This window comes from Numida meleagris, chromosome 1, assembly GCF_002078875.1.
Source record: "Numida meleagris isolate 19003 breed g44 Domestic line chromosome 1, NumMel1.0, whole genome shotgun sequence".
Lineage (NCBI taxonomy): Eukaryota > Metazoa > Chordata > Aves > Galliformes > Numididae > Numida > Numida meleagris.
In genome coordinates, this window is record NC_034409.1 from 40451819 (window position 1) to 40468866 (window position 17048).

Here is a 17048-nt window from a genome sequence, read left to right on the forward strand (position 1 = left end):
AGCTATCTGGACACAATCCATGGTAACGTGCTCTAGGGGAGCATTGTGAGAGCAGGGACACTGGACTAGATGATCTCCAGAAGTTCTTTCCAATCTCAAGCATTCTGTGATTCTGTGAAAACATAGGTAGAAAGACTTTGAAGGACATGTTTGGGATCTTGTCCCTTGTAAGTTTTCAAAGGGAAATGAGCATCTAGTTACTCTCTGCAATTCTTCCCCTAATTCTTTCCCCATGGAAATGAGTCAGGAAGAGAAGTCAGGTCTCGTGTCTGAAAGTACTTTGCTTTCATCATAGAACTTACCCTCCGTGTTTAGAAGTACTTGCAGTTATATCATTGAGGATATAATTACAGAAGTGAAATAGTCCTCATGCTTCAGGGCATAGGCTTTTTTTTCAACTAGCAAAAGAAACAAGTTTCTCATGGGATAATATTGCTCATAATACCGTTCAAGGGTTTTTGAGCTCACTTTTATTTCAGGCGTTATCCATTGTAAGAAATAAGATACCAAATTTTATTAATTATTAATTTGGTTCATTCTGTCTATTTTTAAATTATTCAATTTTGATAATGCTTATATTAACTTATTCTTAATATCTAATGAAATTGAATAAGACTGATGAAATATTTGAATTAGCAATGAAAGAAGGAATCACAGAATAAAAAAAATTTGCTTTTTCCATTTGTCATTACTTATTTATTTGCCAAGAGCTGCCCATTAATTTTGTTTATAAAATACAAACTGTCTCAAGTACTTGGTGAAAGAGCACTTTAAAATAATCAACGTGGAATCTTGTTATTTGTCCCAGTAGAGAGCAATTGTTAATATAAAAAGAGGAGGATGAATTACTCAGCACATGAGCAGTATTTTGTATAGTACACATTTAAACAATACATAAATCTCATTTGTATCTTAGCTCAGACATTGAAATAGACTTGCATATAACATTTCTCAAACAAAAGGAAAGTCTCTTAAAGTTAATGTAATTAATTTAGAAATACACATTAAATAAATAGTCTAAATTCTGATCTTTCTAGGTGTACCCTATTCTCTCATCATCACTGTCAGATCATCATGATAATATACGAGGCCGCAAAAGTAATGCCTCCTATTTTATTGTGTTGGCCCACAGTGTCAGAGGCAGATGGTGGTGGTGTGGCAGTAGAGGTGGAACCTTCCCACCAATATTCCATTACATTTTGTTTCCATGTGACAGATGGCAGCAGAGGCGCAATCTGACATGGAAGTGCATGTGAAGCAATGGGGTGTCATTAAATTCCTCCATATGAAAAAAAATGGCACCCACTGACATTCAGTGATGCTTGCTGAATGTTTATGGAGACCAACCAGTGGATGTGAGCACAGTGAGGTGGTGGGTGGTGCATTTCAGCAGTGGCGACAGCCACAGTGGGGCACCTCTGCTGATGCAGATTTTTACAAGCGCAGCATGCAGGCTCCTGTTCATTGCTGTGGAAAATGTAGAGCTAATGGCAGTGACTACGTTCAGAAATAGTGTTTTGTAGCTGACAGTTTGCTCTTTCAAGTAGTGTTGTTGTCCTCTTTGTAGTTTCCATGGAAATAAGTAGGAGGTATTACTTTTGGAGTGACCTACATATTTTCTGTATTAACAAGTCATGAGATTGTTGCTCCTCTCTTTTATTCAGCTTTGGAAATTGGACCTATCTGTGTACAGAAACACCCTCATCAAATAAGTTCCTCAGTGTGAACGATTTATTCATCTCTGCCCTTCAGTAGCAAAACTAATGACCACTTATGAAACTGTGATACAACCAGAAATAACTCTTCCCACCCTTTTCACAATCAGGGCTGTGAATAATCACTGATTGCCAGTTGTCTCAACTTAATTAAATCCTCATCAGTTCTCATTCTGTGGCAAAAGCTCTCCCATGCTGCAGGAGTCAGGAAGAGACATTCAAAAATAAGGCTGAGTCAGTAAGGCATGGTTACCACGTATGTGAGTTCATGAAGAGACAGAAAAGAAGAACAAAAGGTGATAAGCTGACTTTATCCAGACTTGTTAAGGTGAATGTTCACGTAAGCTTTGATTGTTCAACTTGACAGCATTTCTTGCAGTGCTTCATCTATCGTGGCTGGCGTAACTGGTGTTGACAGTGAAGTAGGATGCTCTGTAATGTTTCCAGCTGCTCTGAGAAATTCAACATGTTACAGAATTAAGGAATTCTCTCTCTTACTGGAGTGGTTGTTTTGGGAGAAAATGCTATTAATCCATTCCTTATATTTACTTCAGGCAAAAGTCAAAGGTGCATTAACAGACATTTCTTTCCTTTATAGGAACTTCCTAAGTTTCTTGAAGACCTTGCTTCAACTGACGCTGATCTGCCTTGGAACAGGTCTAAGAATCGTTTCCCAAACATTAAGCCATGTATGTGTGTTTACTAACCAGCTCCTCCATTTTGTTCTCTGCCTTTGATAGTGCAGCAAATATTTTGACTGCAACTGTGTTTTTGTTTGACCATACAATCGTATCTACGTTATGAAGTAATTTTGTCAAGTCAGTCTTTCTGTTTTTTTTTTTTGTTTTTTTTTTTAAAGACAGGTTTATTTGCAAGTAGCTTTCAACTTGCTCTCGCAAGCTTTAATATGCAGGTGCAAGAAACTGTAGCCTCAGTAGTTTCTTAGCTTTGTAATTCAACCCATGTAGCAAACTCTTTAACATTCTTCCTGTTTTTTTCCCTTTAGTGAGAAGTTATTTTTTTAAACATATAAAATCCACATGTTTGTGCATTCAGCTACCACAGGAGCCTGGGTTTGCTTTCTTGTGGATATGTGTAAATGTGCTGCAAAGGTCTGGTAGAAGATCAGAGTGACTGTAGGATAACTTATAAGCCAAGGCTAGATTTTATCACAAGAGACAGGAGTCTGTCTCTCTGTACTCAACACTGCTTCATTTTTCAGTTAATAAGACAAGAAATGTCATTATTATTTTAAGCATTAGTTGTGATGTGAGATGGGGAGCATGGCATTCCTTGGTTAATAATGCTACATTCTCTGCTATTAACTTTTCACAACAGCTGTTACTCCTATCCACTGCCTTATTCAAGATGAGTTCTAAATTGCAGTCACTGAAGATTGATATTCATGACACAATAAAATATAAACTGATGAAATTCATATATTTTTTTAACTTTGTATTCTAATTTTTAATAAGATATGGACCAAGCTTCAAAATTTGGAATGTTTCAACAGTTACTTATTCACATATGACATTTTCCTTTTTTCATCATTTCTGAATACACACTGCAGGCCCAAATCAGAAACTCTCCATCACTTGTTGTTTAGTCTTCTTTGAAACAAACTTTTCTGTAATGATGAGCTTGCTTTATGTAAAAGAAGCTTTGAAATTGCCAGGGTCTGGCTTAAATCTTTCACATGATGGAAACACTGGCAGTCCCCTGATTCTTCTGTCTGACTTGTATGGAGGATGCCTGTGCTAGAACAGCATCGCTTAAAGAGCATGGGCTACTTTTAGGTAGAGGATCCTCCCATACACACATCACATTTTAGGTTTTGGATTATTCACTATTTTAATAAATATATATATGTATACCTATTAAAATTTTTCTGGAACCAGGACAACTATACAATAATGGAAATTGTTTAAATCGCCATTGTAATGAGTGTTCTACTGTATCAAGTATTGTTAATAATAATTTTGTTTTTTAATTCATTAGTAATCCTTGGACATTTGTTACCTAAATCAATGTTTTCTTAATAAAACTTATAGTTAACTAGACTTTATTTCCATCATAGATAATAACAACAGAGTAAAGCTGATGCCTGATGCTGGTATTCCTGGATCTGACTACATTAATGCCAGCTATGTATCTGTAAGTTGAAAGTCTCTCACATTTTCACTATTATTATTTTCTTGTACAAGAGTCAAAAAATAACTTGCAAAAAGAACAGTATTCTAAGTGTTCTTTCATTCACTACAGCTACTGTTTCTATGGTGTTGTACAAGTGACTCCTGTGGCTCTGAACCTGACTAGTTAAAATATATTTCTTATCATCAACTTTCTTCCTATACCTCACATTTTCTAGTTGTATTCTCAGTAAATTCTTTATCTATACTTTTCTGTCTCCAGTCTCGTCTAACTCATTTTTATTCTATTCAAGCTCAAAGAGTAACTCATGATTGTGCATTTATTTTGTTGTAGCACTGGATGGTGATCTCAAGTGATGTCAAGACTTGATTTGCACTAAGTGCTATTCAAACATGTAGCAAGACATGCGGATGGTAGTCTAAACAGATGACACAACAGCAAGTAGAAATAGTTATTTCCAGGTGACTAAGAGATGTTCAGAGGAATCAGCTATAGAGCTGCAAATGGATGTCTTATCTCAACAGCATCCTCCTTTCTCATTAGAAAAAGTATGGAATTTCCTGATTCTGACAAGTAGCAGAACGAAAGATCCATGACACCTTGTTACTTGGGTACTTGGCTGTGGAACACACAACCACTGAAGAGACCAGATGGAGCCCAGTCTAGTCCTTAGCTTTCTTGTCATAAACACGCCACGGAATAGGCAAGGAACGCCTTCCAAAAAGCAGAAGCCAGCTGCAGAAAGTATACCCTGCTGAGATTTTGTGTCTTTACTGCATGTAAGCATCTCACTTTAGATCAATGTTCATCAGTGAATAGACCCATTTCTCAGGGGATCAACAGATCAATGAGACACATGCTTGGCTCAGCATTTACACAGATTTTTTCAACTTCCTTTCCCCAACTTTGTCCTCAGTTTGTCAGTGAACTAAACAGCAGAAGCCAACACTGAAAAAATAGCCTCTAGAGATGATTTCTTGAAGACCTTTATCTGAGATCATTTTTATGAATAAGCTCCAACTCCAATTTGGAGCAGATCGTGGCTGGATGTCCAGGCCCAAAGGACTGTTTTAAATTGAGTTAAATCCAAATTGCAGCCAGTCACAAGTGTTACTCCCCAGGGCTCGGTATGGGGAACAATTTTGTTTAATATATTTACCAATGATATTGATGAGGAGTTGAGGGCACCCTCAGCATATCTGCAGATGACACCATGTTGGTTGGACATGTTGATCTGTTTGAGGGTAGGAAGGCTCTGCAGAGAAATTGGGATAGACATATCCAATCACATGCCATTCTACAAATTTCAGTGCTAGGTGCTGCACTTGGGTCTTAACAACCCCATGCAGAAGTATAGGCTTGAGAAAGAGTGGCTGGAAAGTTGCCCAGGGGAAAAGGACCGGTGAGTGCTGATCAACATGCTGCTGAACATGAGCCAGCAGTGTGCCCAGGTGGCCAGGAAGGCCAGTGGCATCCTGGCCTGCATCAGAAATAGCATAGCCAGCAGGACTAGGGATCTGATTGTCCTTCTGTGCTTGGCACTGGTGGGAATGCACCTAGAGTACTGTGTTCAGTTTTGGGCCCCTCACTACAAGAAGAACATGGAGTTGATCAGATGTGTGCAGAGAAGAGCAATGAACCTAGTGAAAGGACTAGAAAACAAGACATCTGAGGAGCAGATGAGAGAACTAAGGCTGTTCAGTCTGGAGTAAAGAAGGCTGTTGCTGTCTGCAACTACCTGAAAGGGAGGTGCAGCAAAGGTGGATGTCTTTTCTCAGGTGACAAATGATAGGACATGAGGAAATGACCTCAACATGGCACTTATGTTTAGCCTGTAATATTAGGTGGATGGTTTAACTTAATGATCTTAAAAGTATTTTCCAATCTAAGTTATTTTAGGATTCTATTCTGTGATTCTTGAGGATCACTGGAAGGACAATGTCATCAGTGTTGCTTGTAGCTTGCACTAGCTCTCACACTGCTTCTCAGATGTTTCTTTTGCTCTGCTTCTCCTTAGCGCTATTTTAATTATTCTTTGCTGGCCTTCTCCTGATAAATTTCTTTGTGAGTGGATCTGCGGTAAGACTAATATGAGGACTTACATAGTTATGAATGAGAACCCCTGACCTGATGTCCCTTCAATTTCTCTGCTAAAAGAATTTCTATTAGGATTGTATTTTCCAAACTTTATTGGAACATTGGTTCATAACTGATCTACATGGTGGAAAAAATGCTTTACATCCTTAGGTTTCCATGGCCATCTGCCAGACCTACACCAATTAGTCAGTACATCTGACAAGGTTCTAGCCTTAGGCTTCATAATTAGAGTCGTGTCACATGCAAACTCTCTTTTTCCTTGCCACTCATTATGTATTAAATATTTTCTTTTTATTAGGGCTACTTATGTCCAAATGAATTTATTGCAACTCAGGGACCATTACCAGGAACAGTCGGTGATTTCTGGAGAATGGTGTGGGAGACTAGAGCAAAAACTCTAGTGATGCTTACACAGTGTTTTGAAAAAGGACGAGTAAGTTATTTGCATACAGCATTTTATATAGCAGAAAACTCTATATGTAGTTTCTGTAAAAATTATAGCATAATAATTGTTAATTAGTAATCATCTCCCTGCAGATAAGATGCCATCAGTACTGGCCAGAAGATAATAAACCAGTGACTGTGTTTGGGGATATAGTAATTACTAAATTGATGGAAGATATTCAAATAGACTGGACCATCAGAGATCTAAAAATTGAAAGGGTAAGTCACACTTGGAAACTGATTGAATAAAATGTACCCAACAATTCAACATCATATGTACTCCAACCTGACACCCAGCTACCCCTCACTGTTCTTTTAATCTTTTAATGATTATGTACTATACTGGCTGGTTTTCCTGAGCATTTTGTTTTCACACCCGTTTTTTTCTTCTGAGAATTTTCTACAGGTTCTACCACAAAAGAACTCAGATTACGTGGCCAATATACTACGAAGGGTCTATCGAGGTTACTGAACCTCTGGTCTTGTGGGAGGTGCAATTTCTATTTGGACACCTCACTTGCCTCTTCTAGAAAGGAGTAATCCTAACCATTCTGTTATCAGACAAATCCCTTTGTATGTGTCCCTCTCAGATTAAAGGGCAGTATTCTCGGCTGTAGCGCAGCTGTTTTGCATTGTACCACCAGCCATATTGGCCTCCACCCCCAGGAAATTCACCCCATATAAATGAGAATCATCAGTATTACTCCCACTCTTTGTGCAGGGAATGGAGGTGGCGGGGTACAGCTTAGATGCTCATCTTTGTCATGACCCACAATTATAGTTTCCACGCTTTGGAAAAACCAGCACCCGGCATTAAGTCAGCCCAGCAGGTAGACTTGGAAAGGAACCTGAATATAATGACCCAAGATGAAGTCAGCCTTCTTTCGCAGAACACTGATGTGTTGTATGTAGTGCAGTCACATCCTAGGACCCAAATTCAGCTATTAGCATCCTGTTGCTTGTGCATGTGACAAAAGAAACACAGCAGTTAGGGGACTGTTTCAGTTGTCAGCCGTGTAAGGTTGTGCACAAAGTTCAAGACAACTGACAGCTTTAAAATGACTGAAGAGAGATGATGGGTTTTATTTTTTTCCCAGCTAAAATAAGACACAGGGTAAGCACGATTAGAAAGGGAGTATTTTGAGTAAAAATGTATGCCAGCAAAATGCAAAGTCACATATTAGCGAGGGTGAGTCTGAAAAGAAAACACAACAATGTAAGCTGAATTGACAAAGTACTCTGCTTACAATAGCTGAAATATCCCCCATGAGAGCATGCCATTAAATGTACTGTATTTCTGTCTTTAAGATTGCACTTCACCTACCATCCAAATGGATGGATTCTTAATGATTTTCCAGTGCAGGTAAAAGGCATATATACACCAAATCATTCGTATTTATTGCCATGTTGCATGCAAAAACATTTACATTTTGTTTTTATATTGATAATAATACGGCAAATTAGTGGCTACGTGTAATTATTCATAGTAGTTCAGTGTTTCTTGCAATATGTAAAGATAAAGCGGTTGGTTCAAAACAGAACAGAAATGAGCTAGTTCATTACAAAAGAGTTGATTAAACTGAAACTGCAAACTGTTTCTGCAATGTTTTCAGCATTCTGTGCATGCTGGAAACTGAAAGAACTTCAAAAAATCTGGAGTAAGTAACTTGCAAACTACTAGGAATGGAAAGGATATACTGTGGAGCTATAGATGCATTGTTGTCTTGTATTATTTCCACTAAGATTTTCCTTCAGTCCTGCTGGAAACGCAATAGTGGGTTAGACAGGGTTTGGCCTGATCCAGTGCTTTTACTGTTATGTCCTCCAAGGTTAATTTAGATACCAGATCATAACCAGCTGTTTTTGTTGAGTTACTATTGCTGTTCCTCTGATTGAAAGGGTACCAAATACTTAGAAAATACATTTGTGTTTACCAGTGTATTTGTTTGCCTTGACTATGACAGATCAATATTAGAATAGTTGCTTTCCCCTAAATAAATTTGGCAGCCCAGTTCAGTAAACTTCTAGACAAGCTCTAGACATGTCAAAATGTAAGCAACAAATTATACGACTGAAGTCAAATAGAGAGTGACTGCTGAAATCCTTAATCCTTCTTGAAAGATGAATTTGATGCCATCTTTCTCAAAAAACTTGCCATAAAATATGTGCACAAGAAATTACCCCTATTTACAAGAACCATCTTCGAGTTGATATGGTATTCTGACTTTCTTCGTTAAGTGAAGTTGCTGAGAAGTGTACATGTGGCTTACTTTCTATCATATTTCTTCTGCAAAAAAACCTGCCTTATTTTATATTTTACAGCATGGAGACTGCATGATGGTGCGGCAGTGTAACTTTACTTCGTGGCCAGAACATGGAGTCCCTGAAACTACTGCACCAATTATCCACTTCATAAAACTTATCCGGGCAAGTCGAGCACATGATAATACGCCAATGGTGGTTCACTGCAGGTAAGTATATTTATCAAATCATCGCTCAGAATCTTGTCATTCTGAGCATATATTAAATCTCAGGGAAACTGCATGAAATCTGAGTGCCTGAGTATGGCTCTAGTATGGATAGTAGTGAAGTCTTCTCCAGTAGGGCTCCTTATGCCTTAATTGGAGGTAAAATACCCAAGTAGGCCTGTTCTTCCATTCTTGGAAATCCCATTGAGATGACATCAGTGAAAGAGAGATTTCAAAATTACCATAAGGTACAGCTAGCTTTGTCTCAAGTTTCTTCTTTGTCTTAAGAAGATGAATAGCAGCAACTGACATGCTTTTAGTGACTTCTTATGGGCAGCCTAATCCAGTGAGTGAAAATCCTGCCTATGGCAGGGGTGTTGGAACTAGATGACCTTTAAGGTCCCTTCCAAACCAAGCCATTCGGTAATTCTATGTTTATAGCTCTTAAAAATTAATTTCTAAAAATTGTATTTAACATCTACATATCATTATCATGAGGAAGAAACTATTTGGGAGACACAGAGAATGACAAATACATATAGAGGATTGCATATGCTACATTTCAAACTTGGATGCCCGGAAACATATAAAATCTATATTTAGGCTCTTAAATTAAAGTGCTGGTGGTTAGAGGTGTTCAGCTCTGAACTGAGAGGTCTAGGCTTGATTCTTTGCCTCATTCTCAGCGAGAGTAAGGAAATGTGTGGACAGAAAAGCTAGGCCTGTTGCCACAAACCCTGTCTTTGTCCAGTGAGTTTATTATGAACTAGAGCACTTATTTGTCCTCAGTGTCCTACAGATGCCTTCCACAAGAGATGGTAAAATTGATTTTTTTTATTTGACATCATTGCCCTTGACAATTTGGCATTTTCCTCTACTGCAGGGGACTGTTACAGGAGAGAACTTACATGCTGAGGTCACTTACATGCTTTGAGCCCTTTTGCAATGAATCCTGTCCCCTTTTCTCAGTGTAGAATCATGAAGGGGCCAGCATGGGCAAGTTTACTCTGCCCATGCTCCCGGTGATTATGAAGCAGCAGCATGTTTTCTCATATCCAGAAAACTCATTCATTATATTCTGCTTTTAGATCCTGCAGGTTTGATACACTTCTGCCATACATTACCTGATTACCTCCCTAATATACTCTGTATTTAATAATTAGTTGCAGAAAAGGCTGATAGTGATTTTAAGGAAATCCTATTCATTCTCAAGCCCTTAAATAAAACAGCACTAGCTATCACTGTGTGCTGTGCATTTACCCTCATTTTTAAATAATTTTCTTTTAAATGTTTTGCTAGATCTTGTGATGGTTTTCCCTCAAATAGAAAAAGCATCACAGAATCCAGATGTGATTCCAAACAATCTTGTGATTTCTTTTTTTTTTTTTTAATCAGTGAAATCTAGAAAATTCAAAGAAAAGTTGTAGGGTTGTGTTTCCTCCACTATGGGTTTCATTTAGTTAAATCCCACTTGTCCTATATAACCCCTTGTAAAGTCAAAATCAGAACCTGGCTCAAATCCAGATTTCACTTTATCTCCTTCACTTTATGTAAGGAGACATACACACAAAACTAGTGCAAAATATTTCATTTTTTCCAAAGCTTTCTTCTCATCATCAGTGTACTTTGATAACCAAGATTTTCTGAGGAAATATTTTGTACTAAAAAAATGAATAAAAGCTAATTTTATCTTCTGCATTATGTTTGCAGTGCTGGTGTTGGAAGAACAGGTGTTTATATTGCACTTGACCATTTAACACAACATATAAATGACCATGATTTTGTGGATATCTATGGCCTCGTAGCTGAGTTAAGAAGTGAAAGAATGTGCATGGTGCAGAATCTGGTAAGATGTAACAGTGGATTCGAATTCTGTTTTCCCGCTCTTAAAAATTAAGTTGTTGATCATCTGATCTCCTAAAAAACTAGACTAGAAAGCAAATACACTTCAGGTACCTGATATATTTTCTGTTAATTCCTGCTTCTATTTGGATTGCAAGAATCTTGCAAATGTATGTTTTTGTATCTTTTTAACTAGATTTTGGCCAGCAACATCTTGCCTAGTGCAGAAACGAGTGCTGAGATACTCAGATTTTACAACCTAAATCATAATTCCTCAGACTCTCAGAAGGTTCAAGTTTTGAGTGAAGTACAGGTGTTAAATAAAACATGGCTTCGCTATACTGCTTAATTTGACCTTATTTACTACCTGTTTTTTGCATATATATATGTAGCATAGTTTTCCAGACTTTTAAATATGCATTTACCTTTGACCTCACCAGGGATCCTTTGAGTCTTTATAAATTGCTTCCAATAAAATAACACATTTGGACAGAATTCAGCACAGACTTAGTTTGTAAAATTAAGGCAATGGTGTTTGTTGGATCTTAAAAATAATAAAAAGAATGCCAAGAATCTATGTAAGTATGGAGGACCTGCTAGTAAGGAAGACTTCTGTACTTGGATGTTTGGGTATTTGTAAAGGAATAATAGCAGAATTTAAAGATGTTCTTAAATGGTCAGTGGAATGGCAATCCAACTGCATTTGTGTGAGTATTTTTGCATAAGCCTACTGCAGGCCATTTCTAACTCAAGGCTGCTGCCTGAAATCTTTGACTCTACAGCATGACTTTCCAGTATACCATGATTTTCTATATAGTAGCTTCAAAATCCTAAGACAGCTTGCTCTCCGTCCAGGTCATTTCTAACTTGTGTTTGCAGGCTACAAAATGCAGATCAGCAGTAAAACTTGCTGGAGGAGAACTGAACCTTGTAAAGTTTTATGGCAGATTCAGTAGTCAGGCTATTCTGACAGCTCTGTTACAAAACACTGTTTAGTAGTTTATAATTCAGATTTTATGTGATCAGCATAGAGGATGTGAAGAGAGAAGCCTCTGGAACTTCTTTCCAGAACTCAGTTTAGAGATCCCTTAATGAAACTGTCTGTAGGATCTATGAGTAAAATAAAAAATCAGTTGCTGTCACACCGATTTTTCCCTTGATTATAACTTAAAAATATTTTCCCCTTGCCAACAATCATTGTCTAGGCACAGAATGGCTTATATTTGTGCAAATAAACATCTCTGCAGTTACCACACTCACCACAAAAGCTGCATGCAAGTCTTCTATAAGGAATGATCTGAAACACGCTGGGAATTATTTAGGATAGTGCTGGTTGGTGTGGATCAAAACTGTGCAAGAGACTGTTCAAACATTTTGAGGATGATCAACTTCCACCACCTGGCAGTGTACCCACTGTTTAATTCACTACTATTGAGATATAATCTCAGTCTCAATACCTGTCTGCTTTTATTCATTTATTTCATTATTTATTTAATCCTGACATTGCCTTCTTTTATTTTCTCTTTTCTGCAGTTATTACCCAGAGTTCCCTTATGTCCCTGGCAGTGTCCAAGTAACTTTAGTTGCCCACCCTTCGCCATAACAGACTATTAAAAATGATGCTACAGTACAAGAAGTATCACTGAAAACAGTGTGGGTTTTTCACTCATTGCAATCGTGCATCCTCCTAGAACATGTAGATTTACTTGAACTTTTGCATTTGAGTGCACCCTGCTGGTTCTCTCTGTGTTATAAAGAGGGAAATTCTTTGTTCAGCTTCTTCAGCCTGACTAGTGACAAAAAGTAATCAAACACATTTTCATAGATCACACCTTTACAGAAAAATATGGCACAGCCTATTCTTCTCTGAGATTATTAGTATAATTTCATTTTTTTACTAGCCATAAGAATTAACATTTTTTGACAAATTGTAGCACCTTATACCTTGTGAAGAATGAAATCAGGTCAGACAAATATGATCTCAAAGTATTGAGATGACAGTTAGCTACAATTACTTTCATGACATCTGAGCGTTATATTAAAAAAATCTGTAAGTATTTTTGTTTCATAAGTACTTTTCTAATGAAACATCTTTAAATTCACATCTTTACAGGCACAGTATATCTTTTTACATCAGTGTGTCTTGGATCTGCTGACAAGCAGGGGAAGTAGCCAACCAATATGTTTTGTAAATTATTCAGCACTTCAAAAGATGGACTCTCTGGATGCCATGGAAGGTAAGCAGATACAAACTGTCTCAAAATTATTTTCTCATAGAAGATGCATTGACTTGTCCAGTCTAAGAAGCATAAACAAACTCTGACAAGCATTTTTTGGCTTCAGAAGAATGAAGTTCTAACATTTTGCTCTCCTTTAGCCTCCTTCACGGTAACAGCCATTGCTCAAGCTTTTCACCCTTTTCCCCATGAGATCTTTTAACTTCAGCCAAAGCAGTTATCTGCCATTAGGTACTATTTGCTTACAAAGCATGTTAAAGTAATGTATTTGTTTCTTTTGTAGGTGATGTGGAGCTTGAATGGGAGGAAACTACCATGTAAATACTACAACTAAATATTAAAGATGAGATTTTGAAAGTCAAAGTCATATTTTTCTAAGCAAAAGGGCCAAAGTACACTCCCCTATTTTGATGATTAAAACAGACACAAATGATTGAAACAGCTTTTCTTCTATCGATGTGCCTTCATAAATATGTTAAAGTGTTTTATTCAGATCACTGAGCAATCATGCTATGAAGTGCTTTTTCACAGACTGCATTTCTGCTGTTACACGAGTACTGCATTCAGTATGTATTTAAATACAAATGGAAAAAAGGAATATGATCAAACACTTGATCTTCATAAATGAGGAGAAATAAGCCAAATAAGATGTCAAAAAAATTGTTTCCCCAATGAATTTATTTTTGTGTGAATTTGCTGTGTTCCTTCTGTTTTGGTTTTAAGTAAAAGCTACAGTTCCTTGAATCATCCTTGCTAGATTGGTTTTAATGTTGCTGTCAGTTCTTGCAGATTAATTCCATTACCACCACAGTGATCTTTACCTAAATGTATATTCTTCTGTTTTGAATCTTTTTTTTGACTGGTAACATATCAGCTGATCATCCTGAACAGCTGAAGAATCACCTTCTGACATGTGGAGGATTATTCAGCTTTTACACAGCACACAGTAGTTCTTCATGGACACCTGGGGCTATTTAAGACAACCTATAATCAGTGGATTGTTTTTTTTTAAATATACAGCGGGGATTGCAAAGTTCAGTGCAGAAGGAAGGATTTTACATTCCTCCTACTCTTAGAAGCAGATATAATTTAAAAAACTAAACAACTAAAAATCTATTACCTATTGCAGTGCATATTAGATTAAGTAAATGAATGTTTATAATCCATTCACATGTCTTTAGTGTTCAGTACTTTAAATGGAAAGTCAAAATTTAGTATTTTTTCTAACACAGCACCGTCAAGTAAAAAAAAATGCTTACTCCCTTTTCAGGTTTGGTGAATCACTAGAGATGAAAAAATACAGGAAGTAATATCAGGGGATTTAATGAAAGGAAACATCTTCCACTGATTATTGTTATCAGAAATAGATCTGAAACAGGAATGAGAGATGCAGGAAGCACTTACGTGAGAAGCAAACCAAAAACCGTAGAGTGCAAAGACTACAGAGAGAATTAAACTGTGCACCTTCGTTTACAGGGAAGTGTTCAGTTGATATTATTAGGTGGGGAGGCTGATATCTCATTTTCTTCTGTGTAAATAAATGTATAATTCAGAGTAATACTAAGGCTGTGACCTTAATCTAAGATGGAAAACATAATAGCAAAGAGACTTTGGAGTTTCCATTGTATATTCTGTTAGACAGATAAAATCCATAGCCTTGTGGAGGCATCAAACTCAGGAAAATTAGACAAACCTCTTTAGAGACTAGAAAGGTGTGCGTATCTTTGTGCACACAACTGTAAATGAAAGCTTTCCATATCTTTGACTGTACCTAGCAGACAGAAAGTACTGTACGGCATGTAACTTGATATTTACTCACAAGTGAACAGCAGAAGGTGTTTGATGTCTTTTTAGAATCTGGCAAGGATGGTGCAGATTATAAATCAGTGAGGACCCTTTGAGCAGAAAGTGCCAAATATCTTAAAGGAAAATCTAGAGGCAGTATTTGAGAAGATGAAAATGGTCTACGAAGATATTTTGGGCAATCTGTCTTTGATGAAGACTGACAGTATTGCAAACATCACCTGTCAAGCTAAAAGGAAAACAATGCCTTTTAAAGCTGAGTAGAGGGGGAGAGAGGTGATGTCCACAGCTGTTCAAGTCTCTGGCAAAGCATTCGGTACAGCTCTAGTTACATTTGGTTCATATGAAACACGTGTTCTTCATTTATTATACATGTACTTTAAAGTATTCTGACAAATTACTTATAGGGGCTTACAGATGTTTTTCATGAATTGTATTTGTACTTGGTAGCAGTACATGTAGCACTGTGATAAATTGACATTATGAAGTCATAATCTTGTATAATCTTCTGTCCACAATGGTGGAATATACATATGTGCGTCATTACTTTGTTGTTGTTGTTGGGAAAGGCTAAGAAGCCTTTTGCAACTTCCAGTAGAACTCCACAAGTTCCAAACATGCTTAAACGTTTTCTGTTTCATTGAATATTTATCACAAAGACTCTTGCATCTTCCTGTAGGGGACCTGCCTGTAGTCAAACTCAATTCATTAGCATATTTGCTTGACATCTCAGGAAGATGTTAGAATATGCATCTCTCTGTCCTGTAGGTCAAATTAAAAGAACTGAAATGTAATTCAAATAGTTTATTACAAATAGCAGTAATCTGATACATGCTATCTTGACACATTTTGCACTGTATTTAGGATAAAAGCCAAAATTCAGTATAAAATGGCTACAATTCCCAGGACACATGGTGGGGGAAAAAAAAAAAAAAAAAAAAAAAAAGAATCTCCAAACTATTCTCTTCAAGAGCCATTTTTCAGTATAAATAGAGCAGCAGTTCACTGACCCCCTCACGTGCCCACCAATGATTTACAAGGACAGGGGAGCCTCCCTCAGACCTCTATCCAGTCTGAAGAAAAGAATCCCATAGTCTCTTGTCTTCCAGCCCTTCTTTTCTTTTACACTGGCTTCTTGTTGGTCCTACTGGCGGAACCAGAGAGTTGGATGTGGGCAGAATTTGTCCAATTGCTATTTTACGTATGTATGTATATAAAATTTATCACTCAACTTTCTGCAGATACATGGCACAGCTAGTGTAGCAAGAATACAGTGTATCAAAAGCAGAAAGTGAATGAAGAATGAATAAGAACTGGGGAATACCCAAATTTTACAGCAAGATTACAATTACACTTAAATTAGACCATACTTTATTAAATTATTTGGTGTATTTCTATAGAAATTGGCATGCCTACATACACAGAAGCCTCTCTGTATGTATCTATAGCTAACTCTGTTGGACATCTTCAGAAGAGACTACTGTCAGTGCCCTTAACTGATCTGTTCACAAAATTAATAGAAAGAGCAGCAGCATGTTACACTCATGTTAAATTTGAAGCATTTTTCATACTGTTATGAGACCTGATAAAAAATAATCAACTTGCCCCTTTAGTGCATATCAGAAGCTATTCAGCAATTTAATTTCATAACATTGCATGAAAGTTCACTCTTGTTTGCCATCTGTGTATTACTGTAATAGAGAGTATGCTCATATGCAGTTATTAAGAAAAAAGCAAAGAGTAATGAATTAATTGTATTTCACACTAAGGTCACACATAACAATGAGCTACCCTGGTTACGTACAAAAATGTAAGTCTCCTAGATTTGGAAATGACAGTTCAGTTTGTCAGAGAAGGAAACAAAGCTTTGCAAACACAATGTTTTTTCCATTTCAAAAATCACACTGCACGATTAGTGTCTGCTTCACCAAGGTTAACCTTACAAGTGCCTTAATGCATATTACTTAATATTTGCAAAGTGCACTCAGAACCAAGCCTGGAAATACGGTGATGGAATTGAAGACAAAAAGTGACAGAAGAGTGCTGATCAATCTAAAAGCATACCTGGTAAAGTCATAACTACCCAATAGAACCATCTTCCAACAAAAGAGATGTGTGAATGGAGTGAAAGAAATATTTATCCAGTTACCTAAAAAAAAAAAAGTCCACGGTATCTATCTATCTCTAATTTTAAGATTGATAGAAAATCAGATTAAAACCTATGCTTATGTAAATCCAAGTCAAAATAACCCATTGATTTCATGGAGCCCCAATTTTAACAACTGCAGATT

General features: G+C 37.0%; 1 protein-coding gene across 7 annotated transcripts in view; it reads left to right on the plus strand.

Annotated features, from left to right (window-relative positions):
* Positions 1-15607, plus strand: part of PTPRQ (protein tyrosine phosphatase, receptor type Q) — a 123553-nt gene extending 107946 nt beyond the window's left edge. For 4 of the 7 annotated variants that reach the window (XM_021385254.1, XM_021385255.1, XM_021385256.1 and 1 more), the window contains 8 exons: positions 2314-2404; positions 3793-3869; positions 6262-6396; positions 6501-6626; positions 8730-8878; positions 10586-10721; positions 12831-12954; positions 13238-15606. In XM_021385254.1, coding sequence (XP_021240929.1) covers positions 2314-2404; positions 3793-3869; positions 6262-6396; positions 6501-6626; positions 8730-8878; positions 10586-10721; positions 12831-12954; positions 13238-13275 — 876 coding nt within the window. In that variant the 3' untranslated portion in view covers positions 13276-15606. Of the gene's footprint in view, positions 1-2313; positions 2405-3792; positions 3870-6261; positions 6397-6500; positions 6627-8729; positions 8879-10585; positions 10722-12830; positions 12955-13237 lie in introns of those variants that run through there. The other 3 variants (XM_021385259.1, XM_021385258.1, XR_002434671.1) reach the window with 2 other exon arrangements.